The 22,511-nt window shown below is 31.5% G+C and overlaps 1 protein-coding gene across 2 annotated transcripts in view; it reads left to right on the top strand.

Annotated features, from left to right (window-relative positions):
* LOC110992313 (adenylyl cyclase 78C) overlaps positions 1-22,511 on the top strand; it is a 63,188-nt gene that overhangs the window by 14,428 nt on the left and 26,249 nt on the right. For both annotated transcript variants that reach the window (XM_045629819.1, XM_022258072.2), the window contains exons 2-4: positions 6,031-6,070; positions 8,413-8,455; positions 15,103-15,173. In XM_045629819.1, coding sequence (XP_045485775.1) covers positions 8,434-8,455; positions 15,103-15,173 — 93 coding nt within the window. In that variant the 5' untranslated portion in view covers positions 6,031-6,070; positions 8,413-8,433. The remainder of the gene's footprint in view (positions 1-6,030; positions 6,071-8,412; positions 8,456-15,102; positions 15,174-22,511) is intronic.

Here is a 22,511-nt window from a genome sequence, read left to right as displayed (position 1 = left end):
ATTGGATAGATTACTACTACTAGTAGCAATAATAATAGATATTCACATTTTGAAAATATTTATTACCTTTGGAAAAAGCCACAAGAGGACGGTAGTATTAAATAAAATAAAGCCTTATTTCTCATGTCACATTATCTGTTGTTCTTCGGTTACACCGCAGAGGTCGCTCAAACAAGGTCAATTTCAATGGATCATTCGCCTTTCACAAACAACTTATGTTATCTCGATACATTCATTGTAATTTGAAACTTATTGCATAAACAAGCAACCTACAACACTAAGTAACAGGACAAAAATAATAAATTGCAAAAAGTTTATAAGCCCAGCAATTAACGAATAACTTTTCTTAATTAAAATAGTATTGATTTAATACTCACAGATGCTATGACCCGCCATTTGTCGCGTATAACAAAACAAATTACATTTCATCTTATTGATCTGATATATTAAATAAGAATAGAAAAAGAAAGACTCAAATATTAGCTTAATATTATTATATTTAAGTGTAAATTTGCGATAAAATTATCGTAAACAGATTTTGTAAGCCTGGAAAGCACCAATTTATTTCGCTTTGATATTTATTTAAATAGATATTCGGTCTTGAGTGACACATAAATTTACCGAAATAGGCTCGCGATATATTTTCTGTTTATCGTGTATAAATATTAATGATTTTGTTTACTCACAAGACCTTTCATTTGCTTCAACTTTAGCAATAACGTTTTATGCACAAACTTGTGCGGGCTTTTTAATTGATATTGTTGATGTAATGTTACGTGTTTATTTTATTACTCCCCTGATATTCAGATGTTCAATTCCATAGCGACAAAAGCGCCATTCAAAATAAATGTTAGCTCTTATTCATGAATTTAAAGTTTACTAATTGTTTGGTAAAAAATTAAACTTCAATGGCACTGTATAGAAAGAAAATGATCTTTATAAATACAATGCTTAAAAAACTTGAGAACGTGTTACAAATATCCATATTGCTCTTAATGGAATATATCGTTGGTTGAAGTGAATTTGCAATATCTACAGGCTACTTACCCACCTAACAAACACCATTATATTTACATATTACATAATGTATTTCTCACTTTCCTGATTTATATTCAAAGGATTTCATTCGCTTTGGAAGTAAATGCGTTTCATTAAACAAGATTTAGTTCTAGAAGCATCAATAACAATTCAAATATGATATTGTAATTAAAATAGAAAATTTCACATGCTCCTACATTAGAATTATGAAATACTTTTTTGGTAGAGTCAAGTAAATTTATGTATTGAGTATTATTTAATCGCCAGTATTAAAAACACAGATTTACATTAGGGCACCTATTTTTTTTTAATTGAAACAGTTATTCAATATCTTTAACAAAATATGTTACCGTTACGAGTCACCCAAATGCGGCAACTATTTTTTATGTTACATACAAAATCACTTACATATAGAAAAAGCTATATCAGAGAGTACGACATTTTACAGCAAAAGATTTAAATATTTACATAATACCACTATATAAACCGACGCAAACCTTATGTCAGTTCACTCAACTGACGATTAAAGACGTCTGTTATATCTATGAAATACATTAAATATTTGTGTGTGCCCTTTTCAAAATGTTAGTGTTGACTTCGGGAAACGACTGGTAACGGCGGGAAATATCGCCACCTAACATAACCAAGAGTTATCATTATAACTGATAAATAATTTTATATTGTTTTAAATCATTATCCATTTTGTTTTATATAAACACAAATGTCTTAAAGTTGAGCATAAATTAGAATATACAAGCTTTAATTGAAAACAAATTAAGTATACGTTTAATAAAGCAGAGACAAATTATTTTAAACTTTAATTTCTTAAAGTCTATTCAGACAAAATGTGACGAGTCAATGCTCTCGCAAAACTTTCATGAACTTCAGTGAACTTTAATCAAGCCGGCTATTACTCTAATGACTCCAATGAAATCTCGACTACAACATATTTCATTCGCTCTCTAGTACTAGAGTGTACCTTAATATAAAGTGAACAAAATGGAAAGTATTATTTAAAAGCAAACAACTCAGCGTCAGAAGGGCCATTTTGTATTTACCATATTTTAAGTGCTTAACTTGTATTAATATTATGTAAATGATGTTTATTTATTTATTATATTTTTGAATTTTGATATCTAGAATGAAATAATGTGAAGAATAAAGTATGTAACCAACTAATGAGCCAGTCATATACATAGTGTAAAAATTATATTGTTTTTAAGTGCGTAACATTCATAGTAAATTAATTATAATTGACCATTACCCCGGCTTGCCTTAGACCCAAAAAGTCGAGGTCGTGCGCTAGCTGATGAAATGATCAAGAAACAGAAACACAGATCTAAAGTAGAAGGTAGCACCTTAATTGATTTATTTTTTTTTACCATTACCCGTAGGTGTGAAAATTGAAGAACTCTTTACTCAGGTAAATTGACCTTGACTAACTGAGTTATACAAAATATGCGCCAAACATTGTGCATATCCACGTTCGCGTATAAAGAATATACACTCTTATTTGCACAAAGTACTAATTTTCTATACCTAAGTAACACTGAAAATGTTTTATATTAAATAAATTTTGGTATTCGAATGGCTATTTAGATTTTATTTAATTTATTCACGTGTTGAAGGAATTTTAAAAGGTATGCACGATAAACATTTTAAGTAGTTCTTACGACTAATAGGAGTTTTAACAAATTATTAAACAAAGATCAAACAAAGTGTTGGAACGACCATCTTTATCACAACGATTCTCACAAATCTTTATAATTCAGGGATTCATTTTCAATGGGCGATATACTTTGGCATTCAGACGAATGAGTTTCGCGTACCCAATATTCAATCTACTCACATAAACCACAGAATGTTGTTGGTTTAGAATATAATAAATTTTAAGAAAAACGAAAATGCCTACATCTGTTTTATCAGCTTTATTTTTTTTATCATTGGTGTTTTTTCCCCTATGTTTTTGTTTACCAGGAATTTGAAACCTCGTAGAATAATTGAATTTTGGCCTTTCTTGCAAAAGTACCTCTTTTGTTTGATCCATCATCTATGAAAGAGCTTCATTAGGAATAGTTTTTGCATATTGTTTTTTATATTCTAGATATTTTTTAATGGTTTAATACACGGATCTTGAAACTTATTGTACGTAAGTTTGATATCAAACATCTGCGTCTGAAACAGGCCATTCTTGGGTCCTTTTGACGTTTCATAAGTTATTTTCTAATAAATAAGTACAAACAAAAACATAGCATAGGTGGAGTAATAATAACGTACTAAAAACCCAGTAGTCGCGTGGTTTCATGTTTTAAGTATAATCTTTAATTGAAGGAAAAAGCACATAGTTTTCCTGTATATAGTTCTCAATACGGTCAGTACCCACGCGAACTCTGAGATGAACGCACGCGAGACAATTTTCCGAGTGAAAGACTTTTCACGATACAACTTCTCTATTGAATTGGATATTGATGGAATGTATTAAGTTTTATTAAAGTGTGAATTTCATAATTATGTTGTATTAAGGTATGTATGCCATAAAACAAGATTTTGAATTAAGTAATAAAGATTTGTTTTGTACCGTTAATCCTTTTTTGCTTAAACTAAGATTTTGAATTGAAGTACTAATGAAGGCAATGTTAGTTACAATGTAGCATTTTTTAAATTATCATGTTGATGTCGCGGCAACATCTGTTTCTTTTGTAATTTAACAAATAAGATTGAGTTTTGTTGTAATTTGTATGTATGCAATTAACAGATTAAAATGCTGTCCGATTTAAAACATTCGTTCACCATAAAAATGCTTAATTATTCTTCTTATTTTCTCAAGAATGATTAAGCAAAAATTAAGTCAAAAATAAGTATTCTTTGCATAAGAAGCCCGATGAGAATATTAATAAATAAAAAAAGATGTCCATTTAATTTTAGTATTCTTTTATAAAAGCATATTTTTGTAAAGCATGCAGCAGTTTTTAAATATTTTTATCGAAACTTAGTTTTTTTTAAACATTCCTTCTCTAAGTATCATAGTTCGATACATTTTTTTATATCTATGTTCTTAAGTAATGTGATTTAGAATTACGTTGGCAAAAAGCGCATTGAAATTGATTTATCTTATAGAAAAATGAACATATACCAAACAAAAAAGTTATTCAAATTGTAACATCATTCAGACTGCTTCTGGCATGTTATTAAACGCTCGAAGAATATCGATTGTGGTGTTTATCAAAGGCTCGAGTTGTCTCTGATTGCTGGTTGACGATATTTTAATTATTACGATGTGTATTATCATTATCCATCAAGTACTCGAGGCATAACAATATTAATGATGTAAAGAGCGAAGAGATTGTATTCTATCCGTCGTCAAATAAGGATTGTCTTCGTAGGGTTTGGTTATTGGGATGCAGATAGTAGATCGATCGACTGTCACGGTGTGATTGGATTGTGGATAAATTATTGGGTTCGGGCGTTAGTATAAAAGACACCTAAGTGTAAGTTAATCCCTAAATTTAATATAAAAGGCTACGTCGTAGCTGTCGTAGCACTCTCTATTTCATTAGCACGCATTGTGAAATTTTTGTACAGAACTAACATACTACGGAATTTATTATTTCGCTTACAATTTGATACCATTTCTGTTCATATGTTTTTAAATTAAAATAAACTAAACATAAGAAAATGTTTGTGAAAGTCTGTCTCGTGCTTACTTATAGAACCCAAATGTGTCAAACATTATTTAGAGTTCGTTAAGTAAGTCAAATTAATTGAGTTTAAATTTAATTTACTAGCGATATTATTATATTCAGGTGCCCACACGTTCAACTAATTTAATGAACTGCTGCCTATAAATTTAATTATTATTATTCCACGACTCCGTATCCTATATATATTAATATTTTTTATTATTAGCCAAGTAAATAATCAGTCTTCTGAGCCTGACGATTAATGGTACTATGCCCAGTTTCCTCACGTTGTGGATTACCTTCAAATATCATCATCATTTATCGTGATGGTACCGATTTTTCTTCTTTTTCTACGTGTAAAACTAGTGTTCCTAGGGCAGGGCAGGCCTGACTAAAATATGGCGGTCTGCCTGTTTTCAGGATCGCTACGCTGTCAGAGATATAGAAGGGAGCGTTCCCAATGCAGATTGAAGCTACTAACATAGGCACGCACTGTAGGTAAAACGAAAACCGATCATTATAATATTTAAAAAAAGATTTTGTGTAAATGATGAACATGCATAGTTCGAATAAATTAAATCTCGTAGTAAATAATATAAATTCTTTGGAAAGTACGTTCGAGGTTTTAAAAACTGATATAATCCTTTTGACGTATATGTGACGAAACTAAAAACGTAAGTTTTTAAAGCGACAGAATTAGGTCATATATGTCCACGGGATTGTTATAATCATTCGCAGACCTCAATATATTTATTCATGACAAAGAACAAGTGTTTGAAAGTTTATTCTGTTCTATTGACTACGGACCGTCTAATTAAAATTTGTTTACCCAGTCTCCTGACGAAATTCTTCGGATTAATGTGTAACGTAAATTTCTGCAATTTCCTTGCTCTTCCGTAATAATCATAAAGTCTTTAAACAAACAACATTTCGCAAGCAGTTGACAATAGACTTACGGGTGATACGTAGCATTCCATTTGCGTATGCATTTTTTAATGTTAGTTTGCAAGTGAAACATATCAATGCCGGATTTATAGATCGGGAGGCTTCTGAGCAACATAGGATTGTAACCAAATAAAATGCAAAAAACAATTTTAAACACATTGTTGCTACATTTATCATATTGTTAATACTTGCTTTACCGGTGAAGGAAAACGTCGTCGTCGGATGTAAGAGGTTGACGATTTTAGAAACTACTAAAGAAGCAGAAACAGATTCAGCTAGTTTTTCTCAATTCAACTGTTTAAAAAATGAATAAATACTAATAAAACATTTCTTTTATAGAATTAATATCCCTTGTTTATTGTTTCAGACGGCGATGGATTCGTATGAAGAGGACTTATTAACATAAGGTGAGTTCATTAGAACTGTTAAATTATTTATCACGTAAGTTTAAGACTAAGGGCCTGTTTCACAATGTCCGGATAAGTTCCAAATAAATTATTTATTACTTATTGGTACGATAAACAGTATTGTTGCGTTTCACGACTGTCAGGTAGCGCGAAATTTCTTCGGAAATTTTATCTTCCGAATAATTTATGTGTTGCATAGCTATTTGGTACTTTATTTGACTTGTGTGAATGAATTCTAATAATAATGTTTAAATACCGTATTATAACAGTTTGGATATACTAATAGCGTTACTGGAATAAATATTTTGAATATGATATTTTATAAAAAAATTGTTCCACGGAGACAAAAAAATGGTTTTCTAAGTTTGAAGACGTACATAAAACTGTATTTCTTGATGAAAGTAATTAGATGTTTCATGCAAGATCTATAGTAAATTAATTGGCTATTAGTACAGCAATTATATTTAATTAGTTTTTATAAAAGTTATGAGAAAACAACTTTTTGTTTTTATTATCGTCAAAGTCGTCATCAATGCTGAAAATTGAGCGCGCCCTACGGCACTTTTTTCTTCAAAACTCTACGATAAAACAAAAGTTTTAACGATTAAATTTAACTTAATGGTAATATGCCGATTGCCGACTATTTTGTAAACAAACACCGATTACATCACATCATACACAACGCAAACCTACATTAAACTTCCCAAAAACGTACTTTCTTCGCCCATCGTCATTTAATTATTCAGTGGTTTAATTTATCTTTGACCATTTTCACAAAAAATTTACTTTCGATTCAAAGCTGTATATTTAAAAACATTTTTTATATTTTGTTTCTTTTCATCGTCCATATGATTCGTGGAAACTTTGAAAACACGGGTTTCATATTAAATAATAATTATTACTAAGAACTAGATAGTAAACTCGACGGGAATCGAGTTTCGATGATTAACGCGACGGGTGGCCATTACACTCCTAATTGCTATATTTGTTAATGTAGAAACAATTTCAGCAACCTATTTTCTAATATTATTCCGATAAATTTGTGCTTATGCTGTCAAATAGGTAAGAACTATTCTGTATCACATATAATATGATTTATAAATTGAGCGATATCTGTACTTAATTATAAAGTTCTGTAGTATTTAATATCAGTGCTACAGACATTACATTACAATTTTGTCACTCCGCAAATAAGTCCAAAGTATAGCCCATAATCAACAAATGCTCGGCAAATATGGGTTGAAAGCATATTTTGTGCGTTTAGAGTATTGCATGTGGGTAAACTATAATGTAAGCAAAAAAAATTCTTGGCATTAAGATTTTATAATATTAAATTAGAATGGAAATAAGATTATAAAGCTTCATACACAATAAAACTAAAAATAAATTAAAACATTAAACTTAAGTTTAAAAGTTAGTCTTTTTTAAAAGTTTAGTAAAAGTTAAAGTTTATCTTTAATGCAAATAGCACATTTTCGTTGTCTGTTTTACGTTTAGTAGTTGGTCTAGTGGCTTGAGGTTTTGACCGTCATCCCTGTAGTCGAAGGTTCGATGCCCAGCTCAGCACCTATGGACTTCCGGTCTATATACGCATTTAACACAGTAAATGTTACGGTAAAGTAAAATTACGTGAGGAAACCTTGCCTTGGCACAAAAATGCCTTAGATCCAAAAGGTCGGCATATGTGAGGCACAGAAGACTGGTCACCTTCATACCAGTTGGAAAAACTAATAATAATAAAGTAAAATTTTTGAGGCTCAGACCTTAAGGGATTTTACATTTAAATTATAAAGCTATATAACAAAATGTAATTCTCAGTAACATTTACTAAAGAGGATTTGGATAAGGATCAAAGACCCCAAAGATCCCTTTTTAGGAGTCCCAAAGTCGTTGTTGTGGAAAATTTTTACTGTTTCCCTCCGAAAGGCTTTTATTTATATACAACTGGTCATATGTAACTAATCGGTTTAAATATGTGTGTTTACATCGCCTGTTATATTTGACTATTTCATGATGTGAGCATACGATACAATACATAAAAATTTGCCACATATCTATAAATGTATAATAACATTAATTATATATACATGTTAGAATTTTTTTTAAACATATATCATACCTATGTCCAATATTTATTAGTATTTTAATTTTATAAAGTATATATCTTGTGTCAGAAACAAAATATTTTTTAAATTTAATTTTACGTTATCATCTCATTTAATCAAAATCACCATCCATTTGCCGAAAGTTTCGTCGTCTTAAAGAAAATTGTGTTTTACGCTTGAAAGTTATTGTTTCGAAATTTGTTTCTTAACATTTTAAATATATTGTTTTTGTTTCAGGGATTTCAACGAGGTGAAACAATGCCAGCGAATCATAAAGAAGGTAATTAATTTTTATATTGTAATGTAATGAAGTGTTAATTAATAAATAAATATGTAACCAGTTTTTATGTGAATTACATGAAATACAGCAGTAGTAATAATAAAAGCAAAATGGTTTTATCGACAGAGTATTGTTTTTCAAATGTCTGTCAGGTATGCACGGGTACAGGCAGAGAATTTCACAATGAGGTTAATACCAGTTGCAAATGAGTAAAGATTAGCTTAGTGATTCTTATCCTTTTTAATAAAACATATCGTAAATAAAATCACAATATCTCAATTTGACGGGATTAGAATTCTGTATGACGTCTCCAGAGGATTGATTGATACAATTAGCCCGCGTTAGAGATGATCGAACTATTTTTATTCTACGCCTCCATAGTCGTTTGCATATTTATGATATATAACTTTGGCATATGATCGTATCTCAGTACGCCGCACCAAGGCGGCTATTTGTATAACATCTTCGCAATATGAGATCGACCATTTCAGTCTCATAGACAACTCTACTTCCGAATAAGCAAAAATTGAAAAAAAATAATTCTTATCTATACAACTATTGCGGTTCGTTAGATAAAATAGAATTTAATGATTACATATTACAAAAATGATACTATAGGAACGACCTGATACAAAAAGCGCTCTTAACGAAGTTTAGTTATAGTCTTAGAATTTATTTCATACAGTAAACCGATGTAGTATCGAAGTATGCTTTCGTACTTCAGTGCAAGTCATTAGTATAAATCATAGTTAAAATGAATTGCTCCGCAAAAGTGCCTATCCAACGTGCCATTAGTGTAAGCTGATGAAACATTTCTGTGTTTTATAGCCGTGTGGAATGCCACTGGCATGCAATAATTTACAAAGTTTGAATTACCCATTATATAAAAACTTACGCCTGTTCTATGGGTAACCAAGAGCAATATATCACATTGAGTCGTCCAGTGATAATTGGTGAAATCGAGATACAAAATTTAATTTTAATTATGATAGATAAACGATAGGGAAAAGAATAAACCATTTGGAAGCATAACTAAGGAAATCAATATCACATTGAAATAAATAAACTTAAGTGGGAACAGAAAATGGAGCAAAAAAGTATTAAACTGGTGCAAAAGATACAAAAGAGGAAGACAATTTAGTAGGTATAGACCAGGTGCAGACAGACATGGCGAGATTTGGAAGAGGCATTTGTCAAAAAAGAGCACACAGATATTTAGAAATTATAGACATGATATATATGTAAATGTAAAGTTTCTGATATAAATGGCTTTTATCATTATTAAAATAAGTTAACATTTAAACAATGACACTGAGTATGCTTGTAATTTTGTTCAATACTATTTCATAGATTTCTTTAATCTAAGTTTTCGTATTAGAGTGTTATGAAGTGTAGCTGTGAACTAATAATAGATAATAGAACATAAATAGGCACAGTGTTTGCAATCCTGGATGATGATGTTTTTATTAGCGATCGTAACTTATTGAAACTCAGCCAATAACATTTTCATTTGATTTAAAGGAATATACGGTGAAAGCATAAGGTAAAGTTGTTTAATTCTGTTTGTTAGCACGTGTTGAATCATTTCAAAAGCTAATAAATCTTCTTCTTGTAATTGTTTAAAAAAATATTTATACACACATTTAACGAATACAAAATTCGGTAAAAGTCCTTATCTACACGTGCTCGAAACCACAGAATAAACAAACGGCTGGTAAACATTATTTTGGCGTTTATCCTATCAAGGACGTCGTTATAGGGCTGTAGAAAAAATTACTTGTAAGTTTATAGTTGTGAAAGTAAGATTCAAATTTAATTTTGATTTTAACAGTTTATAATACCTACCATAGTTAGAACTTCGCAGAAATAAAATAATATTTATTTTATTAATACTTCGTTGTAAGAAATACGGTACAATTAAAGTTATTTAATATAAAGGAGGGCAATGAACGGTCTTGTTGCTTTTAATTTCTTCCAGGCTGTAAGGAAAATAAGGTTAGCTCAATAAGTGAAGAGCTACAAAAGATATACAAATGTACATCTGAAGTTATTACTTAGACAAAAGGAACGGAAAAAAACAAAGCAATTAAAACATGTAGACAATAGACATTGAAAAGGACACATGAATCATGATATACAGTTAGATCAGTTAGTACGAAAGTTTGGGATAAGATGTGGACAGGTAATGCTAATGTTTATCCCATTATACGAGTGGTCATCGAGTCATTATAAAAAAACCTATACCAGAGTCGAAACTCAGCGCAAGCCATGACAATATGTCATAAGTTTTTCACGGGACTCATACTTAACTAAGTCTTTACTCCTATCTAACTTCATAAGAATGTTTCATTATTATTTATTAGATCTGTCTGTGTGTGTGTGAAGTCTTACTGTCTTTAAGCATGACAAACGATGCAAAGAAATATTACTCTAACGTAATTTCAATATCACGTTATTTCTGATTTCATAACTTATACAAAAATAGTATTATCTACTTAAGTATTATCTACTAAAGTATTATCAACTAATTGAAATGTATTTGTTGTTTGTTGAATCAAGGTTCCATTTAGGACCTATCTAGTTCTAGGACTTTTCTTATAAATGACCAAGAGTGGATTTATAGCCCATTAAACTTCACGATATAAAATGGGTCAAGAAAGTTAATCCAAGGTGAATGGGAAACTTAGTTAGTCCGAGCTAGTGCCTTGTGGGAGTGCTACGTCTTACATAATCTATACTTAAATGCGTTGTCAATGAAATAAGGGAATTTTAAAATATATTCTTAACTAAAGTTATACATAACAACATTTTTTATCGATATATTCTCTCTAATCTTGCGGTATTGCGAAACTTATTTGCGCGGAAAGTCGCGCACTTTTGTGTACTGTCTTCCAGCTGTCAACTTAAATCTTTAAGTAAAGCCTGTGCTCTTCAAGACCCCAAATGCTGTTCGGTGCTATATCAGGTTATTAATTGTCTTGTAGTACCTAAATCATCCATATTTGTTTAGTTTAACAAGATATGCACGTGAAGGTTAAGACGTAGCTAACTAAATAAAGAGCCTTTTGAGGAAAGATAGATACTCCTCTGCTGTATAGCCTCGGCCATATCCGTTCGCATGGTTAGCGGTCCTATATTAAAAAAAAGAAGAGTAAAATGCTAATTAAAAAAAAAAGGAAATTAAAGATAAAATGTATGTATAGTTAAACTAGCCCCCACACTAGGATTCCATATATTAATGATTTTTAGTTAATACATTCTATAAAAAATATAATTAAAGTAACTACCGTTGCACAAGAAGAATACTTTCCGTTTCAAGATAGGTTAAGGAGATGTTGTTCAAGATTGGTAAGACAAACTAACAATATGCACCTGAAAATTACAGATGCTTCATTATTTGCGATATAATGACTAGACTGTCAATTATCACCTACTATCGTATTAAAATCTAACTAAAACTTTACAAGCCACACCATAACAGATAAATATATCAGTAATGTTTTGTCTTTTATAGTTTAATCAAAAATGAAATACTTGTCTAGTCTGGTCAAGACACAGATGACGTTAAAACGCGTGCTTCATAGGACACATAGTTTTAAATCAATGTAATGAGGCTAAGGTACTCGGGTAAAAACTACAGGTAAATAAATCGCACGTGATAACCCCATTTGTTTACTTTCAATTCCATTACATTGACATTGCGACGAGCAAACATATTTCAAGTAAAAATAACATTATGACGCAAGACAATATTTATACTATAACTGGGAGTTTTCACCTGTGTTTTCATACGTATCTTGTACCTATATGCGTGTGTACGAATTAAGGGTGACCTCGATTTATGCTACACACACAACATTTCAATTAAAGAAAGATGTAGTTCAATTAGCGGAACTCTGCTTAACATTCTTAAAAGGCAACTTGCGACAGTTCTGGCATTGTGAGTTACGATGGCCGGCGGGGTATCATTTAACATCAGTCACTTGCCCAATTTGGCCTCATAAAAATAATAAATTTGACAAACAATAACAAATTTATAAGGAAAATAATTTAAATACAAATTTTATTTATTGACTTATCGAAATTCCTTCATGTTTAACTACCGACCAGCTTCTCACGAATAATTGTGCATATTTTCCCTAAGTTTGTCGCACCATCTTATCATTATATTCAAACCAATATACACAAATGACAAATTATCTTAATATATATATTTCTTGTGTGCGTGTGTATGTGACTGAACTCCTCCTAAACGACTGGACCGATTTTGACGAAATTTTTTGTGTGTGTTCAAGGGGATCTGGGAATGGTTTAGATTCACAATTTTGTCCGCTGGACAATGTTTTTTTAATTAATTTTCAATTTATTAGTTGTTGTTGATTTTGGAATGTTTTACATTGGATCCGACAGACGGCGCTACCATCGCAGTGTCAAATTTTAAATAATATTCGAATTTTAATTTTAGTCTGTCCCGAAATTTAAAAAAAGTTTTGTTATCATTGTGTTATATCGTGTGTGACCATGTGCTGGATCGTTAGATATTGTCATAACATTTGAATAATAATTTTCATCAAAATGGCTTATTAAAAATTGAAATTTTGAAATTAAAGACGTGTAGACAGGACAACGTCTGTCGGATCCGCTAGTATGTATATAAAACCTTCCTTATGAATCACTCTTAAATAGAGAATGACTAAGAATAACACTTGAATCCATTCAATAGTTTTAGAATCGCGAGCAGACAGATGTAAGGTGTACCTATCAGGCTTGTCCACCAGGCTTTTTCGTTAAAGCTTGATTGATGTTGGGCTTCGGACAAATGGACGATATCCATTTAGATTAATAGACTTGACATAATTTATTCGAAGATAGTAAAGATTTATTTATTTATTTATGAAAGTAAACCACATGTAATGTATTAGAATAAATAAATAGATTATTCTGAAATACATGAAATAATAAGTGTAATTACGGTGAACTCAAATTTTACAAAAAATAACACAAATATTAACTATGCGGCCCTTGACAATTTCTATTTCTGTTATGTTTGTATAGAATTCGATTGAGAGGTGTCCGAATTCTTTTTTCCGAAGGTGCTTTTCCATAAGGATGATGAAGGAAAAATTTATAAAGAAGTAGATATCTTTGTACTATTACTATTACTATATAGTATGGTAATACTTATTGTCGGTTTTAAACTAGTCAGCAGCAAATTTTATCATTTATATCAGCCTTACATTACATTACACCTATTGAACTTTTTGTTACTTTGCACACGAATAATACAACAGAAGTGTGGGCAGTGTTGTGTAAGGCTGACAATGACATAAGTGTCATTTTGGCATCTTTATCTCTATCTATAGTCAGACATATTGCTAAGGCAATAAGTTTGACTCACGAACCACACAAAAATATATTCTTGTTTTCGTCTCACGAACGGGGTATAATACATTTTTGTAATGCAAACCTTTGCAGCACACAATTCTTCTTCGGGTCGTGCGTTCTAATCACGACCGTGTACTAATCTAGTGGACTTTTCTATTTTACGATAAAGATAAAAAGAGATAAGGAAACACTAATGTCTTAGACCCAAAAATCAACTACATATAGGCAGGCCTAAAATACTCCAACTTGTTAAACAAGAAAAAAGATGAAAAAACAAACGAAAATAGAAACTGAGCTATAGTAATGTCATAAAACAAGCTTTTTGGCTCGCGTCAGTTGTCGATAATCCGATGATATTGACATGACACACAATTTCCTTGCGCTAATACTGGTTAAAAGCCTTTCCCCTGTCCTCCTAAACTATTCTTACAGCTTAATAAGCTTTTATAAGAAGCTAATATACCTACCTATATGTTCTACGTAAAATCTAAAACGTTTAGAAGAACGCTTTTGTAAGCTTATAAATTTTTATGAACTAACATTGTTTTAAGAGATCGGGTACCATTCTATAATAAAACGTTCTAAACCAAGTATGTACTTAAACCGGGCAAGACCTCGCACGAAACAACACTTCACATAAGTATCGGCCAATAGCCTTGAAGTTACGCTTCATTTTAGAAAGCTCTTGGAAGTCTAATTGGTTACACAATTCTCTACAAAGCTTGGAGTTAGACACACATCGTAATCCTGAAATAGTTTTATTGCTGATTTGTATAGGCTGTAAAAAGTCTGTGGAGAGTATGTGGCGGCATAAAACCATCGTTTGAACTGTCTTTAACTCTGATACTTGACCTTGGAGATTAGAATTCGCGCCAAAATTTAATAAAAAGTAAGAGCAAAAATAACAGGAATTCACTTACAGGGATCTAAATACAGAAATGTGCTTTTATATTAAATCATTGAAATATTAGTTTTTTAATTTATACCGGACGTAGACTGGAGACACCTGACATGGGTAAATGTTGATGGTCTATAATAAATACAAGTAGCATTTAAGCCTTCTATATATTGGAACTTTAACATAGTTATTGTTTCGCCAGGAATCCATGACCTCAGGACGCTATGCGTTATCTTTTAAGCAGATAATACAATTTTGCTAATGTCGATCACACACACGCACCGCTAAACAGCAGGAACAGGATCCTCATGTATGTTTCTTTTATATTTTACTTTATAATAAATATGTTGTCTCTTGTTCTCAGGTCGAAATCACCTAACCGCGATGGTAGAACTCCCTTCTGTGATCGGCGAAGAAACCACGGTGACTGAAACAGTAAGTTTAATTCGATTAAGTCAATCAAGAAAAGAGCGTACCAATTCTTAAAAGTCTGGCAACGCACTCGCAAGCCCTCTGGCATTGAGAGTGTCCATGGGCGCCGGTATCACTTAACATCAAGTGTGCCTCCAGCCCGTTTGGCCCCTGTTCTATAAAAAAAATTGTTAGAATTACTTAAATCGTCATATAAAGAATTAATATCGGCATAGGTTATTTTTTAGCAAATGGATTCAGATTATGATACATAAAAAACCGACCAAGAAATTTCGGATATATGCATGCTAACAATTATTTAGCTAACGTGCTTTCAATCACAACTAACAACAAAACCTTTCACACTTTAGTTTGTTTTTAATTAATTTCAATTACATGTATTTTTTGTTATTGTTTATTTATCTGTAGCTAAAGAGGGTACACGTTACTATGGTCAGTAATAAAATATTGTTTAGCTAAGGTAAAACAATATGTATTAGACGTATGTGTATGCACACAGTGGTAATAAAGCGAGTTCATGTAATTCACCACAACTGCTTGTGACTGGAACGCTCTGACCTAATTTGTTAACGGAAAATCTATTACGACACCGTTTGGCGAACTTAGAAAATAAAGGTGGATAAAAACATTGTCAGCTTTAATAACGTAGGAAGTTGTTTCAATTTCTAACGATTTACTTATGGATAGATTTATAGAAATTAAAAATATTTAGTTTTAAGTGGCAAAATGTGTCATTGTTTATTTAATAATAATGTATACAATAAAATTTTAAGCAATTTCTGGGGCACTGCCGTCAACGCGACTTCTAACGCTTACAATCGCTAGCTAATTAAGTAAATAAAGAGAAATCTACACGCAGACCTAGAGGTTCTAGCACCACTAGATTTTTTTTGTTTTAACAACACAATATGGGACAGGCTCATTTTTAGATCTTATCTTTTCGTCTTTCTCTATATACTTGAAAACTTCGTCTACTTTAAGGGATAAGACGCAACATTGCTAGTAATGTACAGTAGAGGTATAGGTTCCTTCGTCCAAACACAACTCACGAGCATTGAGATTTTCACACTTACGCAAACACAATTTATTATTTAATTTTAAATAATTTGACATAAACTGTGCTGATATTAAAATGGAATTCAGACACACATTACGTTACATATAAAAGATGCTGTAAAATGTTACAGTTTCTCAATTAACCATCGTAAAGGACAATAACGGTTCCTGAAATTGGTTCGTTTGAATGTTACTCTAAATTGTTTCAGCGGGTGTTTTCATTTGTTGGCAATTAACTTTAAATGCGCTAATAAAACACATTTTGCAACGTTCTGTTTAAATGTACGTGTAGTCGAATATATACACAGTCGTACATACATATATACACAACGTTACTTATCCATTTACTGTGGCTTACCTCGCCATGTGGATACGAAATTACTTTGTGGTTTAAAAATAACTAATGACAGGCCCGAAACAAAATTCGTGTATCACATAAACTTGGACACTTAAATGTTAGATAACTTGATAAAAATCACGTTAACAAAAGTTTTATTTATAGATACTATAATTTTTTTATTCAGTAGTTAAACGAGCAGGACAGTCACATGATATTAAGTAACGTCGCCGTCCATGGATACTCTCAATGTCAGAGGGCTCGCGAGAGTGTGTTGCCAGCCTTTAAAGAATGTATACGCTATTTCCTAAAATCTGGCACATCAAAGAACTGTTTATGTTTGATCTCGCCAACGATAACTGATATCATAAATCCTTGATTTTACATGTACAGGAGTGGCGACTTTTTTACTTTTGACTCAAAAATGAAAAAAAAACAACTAATTATAGTTATATTCTATCTATCATATATACAATTCAAATCTAAGCGATTCTTGATTAATAATATAAGAAGCCGTGTGAAAAGTTACTGCCTGTCGAATTTAAAGATGAAATTGACGAAAATGTAAATAGAGTGAATGTATATTCTAGGTGCCCTTTCGAAGTTTCCGGTCAGTTGGCTGAAACGACGTGGTCGTGATTATACACAGGATATTCTTCCTTATTGTAATGAGATTTAGTTTCGTTTGCATTTTCGTGATAGTACGATGAATTAATTTTTAAAGCGACTAAACGTTTATTGAATATTTTGTAAGCTTATAAATCATCTTAGGTATTGCATGTATCTATTATAGAGATAGAAACAGATGGAAATACTATTGTTTTTTTCTCTTGCCTGTTAAACAAGAATATAAATAAATCAATGTCGATACAAACCTTTTAACGCCTGAGCCTCAGATTTCTGTATCTGTTTCATGATCATTTGTTAATATAATAGGCAAGTAGGTGATCAGTCTGTATCTGACGCACGCCCTCGACTTTTTGGGTTCTTAGGGTTCGGTTTTATCACGATTCTCCTTCACCGTTCGAGCGAATGTTAAATGCGCACATAGAAAGTCCAGTGGTACACAGCTGGGGATCGAACCTATGACCTCAGAGTTGAAGATAATATGTATATAATATCAAAACTTTATTCAATAACAGAAATATGGTTGTGATAAAACGGTAGTCCCCACATAAGAGGTTCCCCCTGTGTTGTGGGTAACTAGATAACAATCATACCGTGATACATGATGCATATTTATATGAAGGAAAAAGTAGTCTAAGTGTTACATTTGGTCAAAATACATACTCCCTGTATTTAAGAGTTTGGCTGACTAACCTCCTTCAGACCCTCGCATTCTGCTCTTTCTCGCCCCACTTTTGACCAAACCTTGCGTTCGACCAGTTTTATATCATCTTCCAACCTCTTGTACACACTGCCTTTTTTTCCAATTTTTGGCAACGTTTCACTTCTCAGCTCTACGCAATTGTGAGTCCTGTCCATCTTTACTCGTACTTTCGAAGTCTCTTTGTAACGTCCTCTATAGATACTTGTCCCTTTCCTTGAGTAAGTATTTCTTACCCTATCTCCAAGGGCGGATCCAGCTTCTCGCCAGGAGAGAGTCACATAGTCGTCAAGGGTCAAGTCAAGAACTTATAATGTTTAAAGAACTTTATTTCTCATTACAAAACAGAAATATTTTATTTACATGAGAAACTTAATATTAATATGTATATATTATATACGAGCGAGATACACGTCGCCATTAGCCGTAACAATTTTAGTCAGCTATGTTCATTCTAACATGCATCTTTAATGCCTTTTTTAAATTGGTCAAACACTCCAATATTGCGAATTTGAGATGGTAATTGGTTAAATAATTGCACACCCTCATACCTAATAGATTTCTTCAAATAATTTGTACGCGGCTTCGGTAAGATAAGCAAACTCGCTCGACGAGTATTGCGTGTCGTTGTGTGTTTGATTTTTTTAAACGACAAGCACTTATACGTTTGCCGTCATGCAAAGTTATATTATATTAAATTAATTAAATTTTGAAGATATGTAGTTACATATAATCTGGATGGTGACAAAATATTGAAATAAAATCATTATGTTTAATTAATGGTCCACCTAAGTCCTGGGGTCCTAAGTCCTAAGCTCAGGGGGGTGGGGGTCATGACCCCCATGACCCCCCCCTGGATCCGCCGTTGCATATCTTAATTATTAAACTGCAAAGAAGAAAATAGATATGTCACGATTACTATCTTACTACCCATTACAAGATTTATCCTACTCCTACAAATTGGGTGTCGTCTGCTTAAAAGTATTAAACAGTTTTGTGAGGCCAAACGCCATCAATTTTGTAAATAAACTGTCTTTTTCAGTGTATACATAAAATATGTTTTAATTTTATTCTGTAATTTCTATCGTGTTAAGTTAACAAAAAATCTCCAAATAAAAATCAATCTTCAGTTTGAATTTACAAGCTTGTAATTTAGGGTGCTGTTTGTAAATAATGATGCTTTTGACATAGCCGAGCCTCCAATTGTTTACTCTGTTTTTAGTCATTTAATTTTTTTTATTTATTAGGGTAAATACAATAGTTTCATGACTGGAAAAAGGAATTTTTATGTTATAATAATACAAGTACAATATAATAACCAAAATTACAAATAGAACGAAGTTACTTAACAAACCCCGAAAATATTATTTTAACATTACAAATTCCAAAGCAATTGAGAGAAGAGAAGTTCTGACAACAAAAAGGAAACTAAGTCATGAATAATCTTACTCTTATCTATGCCCTATACAATGTACCATATAGTATAGTGTGCCGCAGGAAAATTTACACTAGTACAGTTTTTCTCATTAAGTTATATAAAATTGCTGCCAAGTAAGTAATAAACCTTCTACCAAATGCTGTTTTGAACAGTATAAAAGTGTAATAGTGTATTATTTAACGTGGGGGAGTAATGTTGTATTGTTTTGCAAGAGAACATCATAAAGTATTAGTATATAGTCGATTTCATACCTTTGTTTCATTGTATAAGTAATCTACGGTAGGCTACGTCGATGATTCGAAGGTAAAGTTCAAAGTTAGGAAGTTCCTCACAATAAAGTATCATAATTATTCTGAAAGGTTGGAAAAACACTCAAGTTTTAACGATAATGGAAAAGAATTCCCTCGACATCCTGAAACGTTCGAGAAATATTCAAGTTTTAACAAGTTAAATATTATGTTACCTTTCACTCCCGAGAATCAAACTAGATTAATAAAGGAAATCGTAAACTTAAAAAACAGACACGTAGCATATGATAACTATATAAGAACTATGTAAAGATCAATTTAAATTATTAGCGTAGTGATTACGACATTTCCACTATAGCTACGTATATTTTCCCAAAAACAATTTTATTTTATTTTATTATATAAATGCTCATATTTATTATATAAATGTTAAATGACAAAGTTTTAAATATTCGTAAAGCGTACGCATAATAATATCCTATTTTGTTGTTCCCTTGACGAAGCAGAGAAAACGTGAAATTTAAATAAATTCATTAGAACTGAGTCAATATTTCCTTCGTGGAATTTCTATTTTCGTATCATCGCATTAATTTATTATGACAATAATCCATAGGTATTACATGCAGTAGGTAAATGCATACAATAGGTATCTATGGTATTTTATACATTTTAATGGCTTAATTAATATTTAGTCCTGAAAAGGCTGTTTCTACAGTTCAATTGTTGAAAGCGAGAAGCGGTTATCAAAAAATATATATTTAAAATACAAAGTAAAATGTAATTAACATAATTAACAATCAATAAACAAACAATTATTGAAAGTGTTTCCGGCCTTGGGGAATTCTCGTGTCTATATTAGTTGCCAAAGGAAAACAGTTTTGTGTTTTCTGAAATATTTCTGGCGACAAAAATTCTTTGATACACAAGTTGTTCATGTTCATGCCAGAAGCTTCTAATGAAGTTATTTGCTTATTGTATCTGTGTACTGTGGTTTCATATCTATTTAGTACTTACACTAGAAATATGCCTATGATTTTTTATGTTATTCAACCAAATTTTTGAGAAAAAAAAGGGTCAACGGCCTGAGCATTAATCTCCTGATGGGAGATGACATGCAATAAACCGACGATTTATCCAACAAAATGATTAATGGGCCTTTTATATGCGTTTTACATAAGCCATATTATTTTTTTAATAAATATTACACTTGCGTGTTGTCTCCTGGAACTGATAAACTCGCTTTCCATGTTTACCAACAATTTAAGGCTTTAGTATACACATGAAAATTTTGACCTTCGTTCGGAATTTTATAGATGCTTAATGTAAAACAACAACGAAAATTTGTTTAACCAGATATTGTAAAAGTATAAAAAATATAACAGAAAAAAAATACTATTTTTATATAACTATTAAATCTATCATGCTAGTTGTGGCCCAGTGGCCAATGAGGCCGTAAGTTCGTGACGTGAAAGAAGTGATCACTGAATTCATATAGAAATACTTTGAGGCCTATGCCTAAAAGGTTATAAAACCACTGGATTATTTATAACTCGATAATATTATTAAGATGTATTAATGCTCAACGACCTACACACATGACATTTGGATATGCCTATTCACGTCTTTGTGTTTATATATCATATAATCTACGTGCAGATATTTAAGTTCAGTAGTGGTCGTTGTTGAAATATATGTTAAATGAAACTCTTTTTCCGAAGCTGTTGTCAACTTTGATCGTTTAAAACTTCAGCTTATAGCTGACATGAAATTTGGGGTAGTGAGGTTGCAACGCCGAATTATGGAAAAAACTAACATGACTTGTTGAAGGGTTCTTAAATCTATGTGACACTTATGTTACATATACGTGAAGAATAAGTGTAGACGACCTATAGGATATTTTCGGAAAGGGGAATTTTATATCAAAATTTATGAATGAAGTGTGTGATGGTTGCGGGCATTTGGTATACGCTTCTAATCTAAATATATAAAACTAGCTGACCTGGCAAACGTCGTCTTGCCAAACTACTACCTTTAACTCAGCGCCATCTGTTAGAATTGTATCAAATAATAAACAAATGTTAATGTTATCGTAATTTTAGTAAGGATGCCTATTTTTTTGAAAATGAAATATAGCCTATGTCACTCAGGAATGATGTAGCTTTCCAACAATGAAAGAATTTTTCAAATCTGCCAAGTAGTTTCGGAGCCTATTCAATTCATACAAACAAACAAACAAAAAATCAAACCTTTCCTCTTTATAATATTAGTATAGACAAAGTCGTGGTAGTTATACAACTAATAACTCAATTTTGAAAAATTGGATTTTTCACCGCTCCGAATAACAGACTAAGTAATAAAATTACGGAGAGAGAGAGATCGAATAACAATAAATAAGTAAATTAATTTTACGAATGCAAACAGCATGTGGTGCCATCTGTTGACAAAACTACGCATCGTTTTACATCGAATTCGTGTTAGTTCACGAGGTGTAAGATGATATTGATCTTGATCAAAGACATGTCTTACCTCATCAGAAATATTATATATCAGAAAGTGCTTTAACATACAGTATCGAAATATCGCAAGACAGAAGAGGCCTAATGTGTAAAACTTCTATTTTTCTTTCGCAATGGCCAGCAATAAAACATTTCTGTATTTAATAATAATAATAAGTCTTTATTCATTTAAGTTGGTACATCTTTCTTTTCATAGTGTAAGATTTGGGAACCCTTTTAAGTAAATATACCTGTGTTAGGGTTCCCAGCTCTTCCATAACAAAGTTAATTACTTAAAATAATTTAACCAGATCATTTCCTTTTTATTTTTCACTTGTTAAACCGTTTGCAAAATAAGTTGTTATAAAGTAATTAATGAAATCCTAAAATAGGTTTGAATAAAGAACAACGATATTAATAGATTGTAAGGCGGAACCAAG

This window comes from Pieris rapae, chromosome 10 (genome assembly GCF_905147795.1).
Source record: "Pieris rapae chromosome 10, ilPieRapa1.1, whole genome shotgun sequence".
Taxonomy (NCBI): Eukaryota; Metazoa; Arthropoda; class Insecta; order Lepidoptera; family Pieridae; genus Pieris; species Pieris rapae.
Note: the sequence above shows the minus strand (reverse complement) of the source record. Positions and strands in the feature narration are given on the sequence as shown.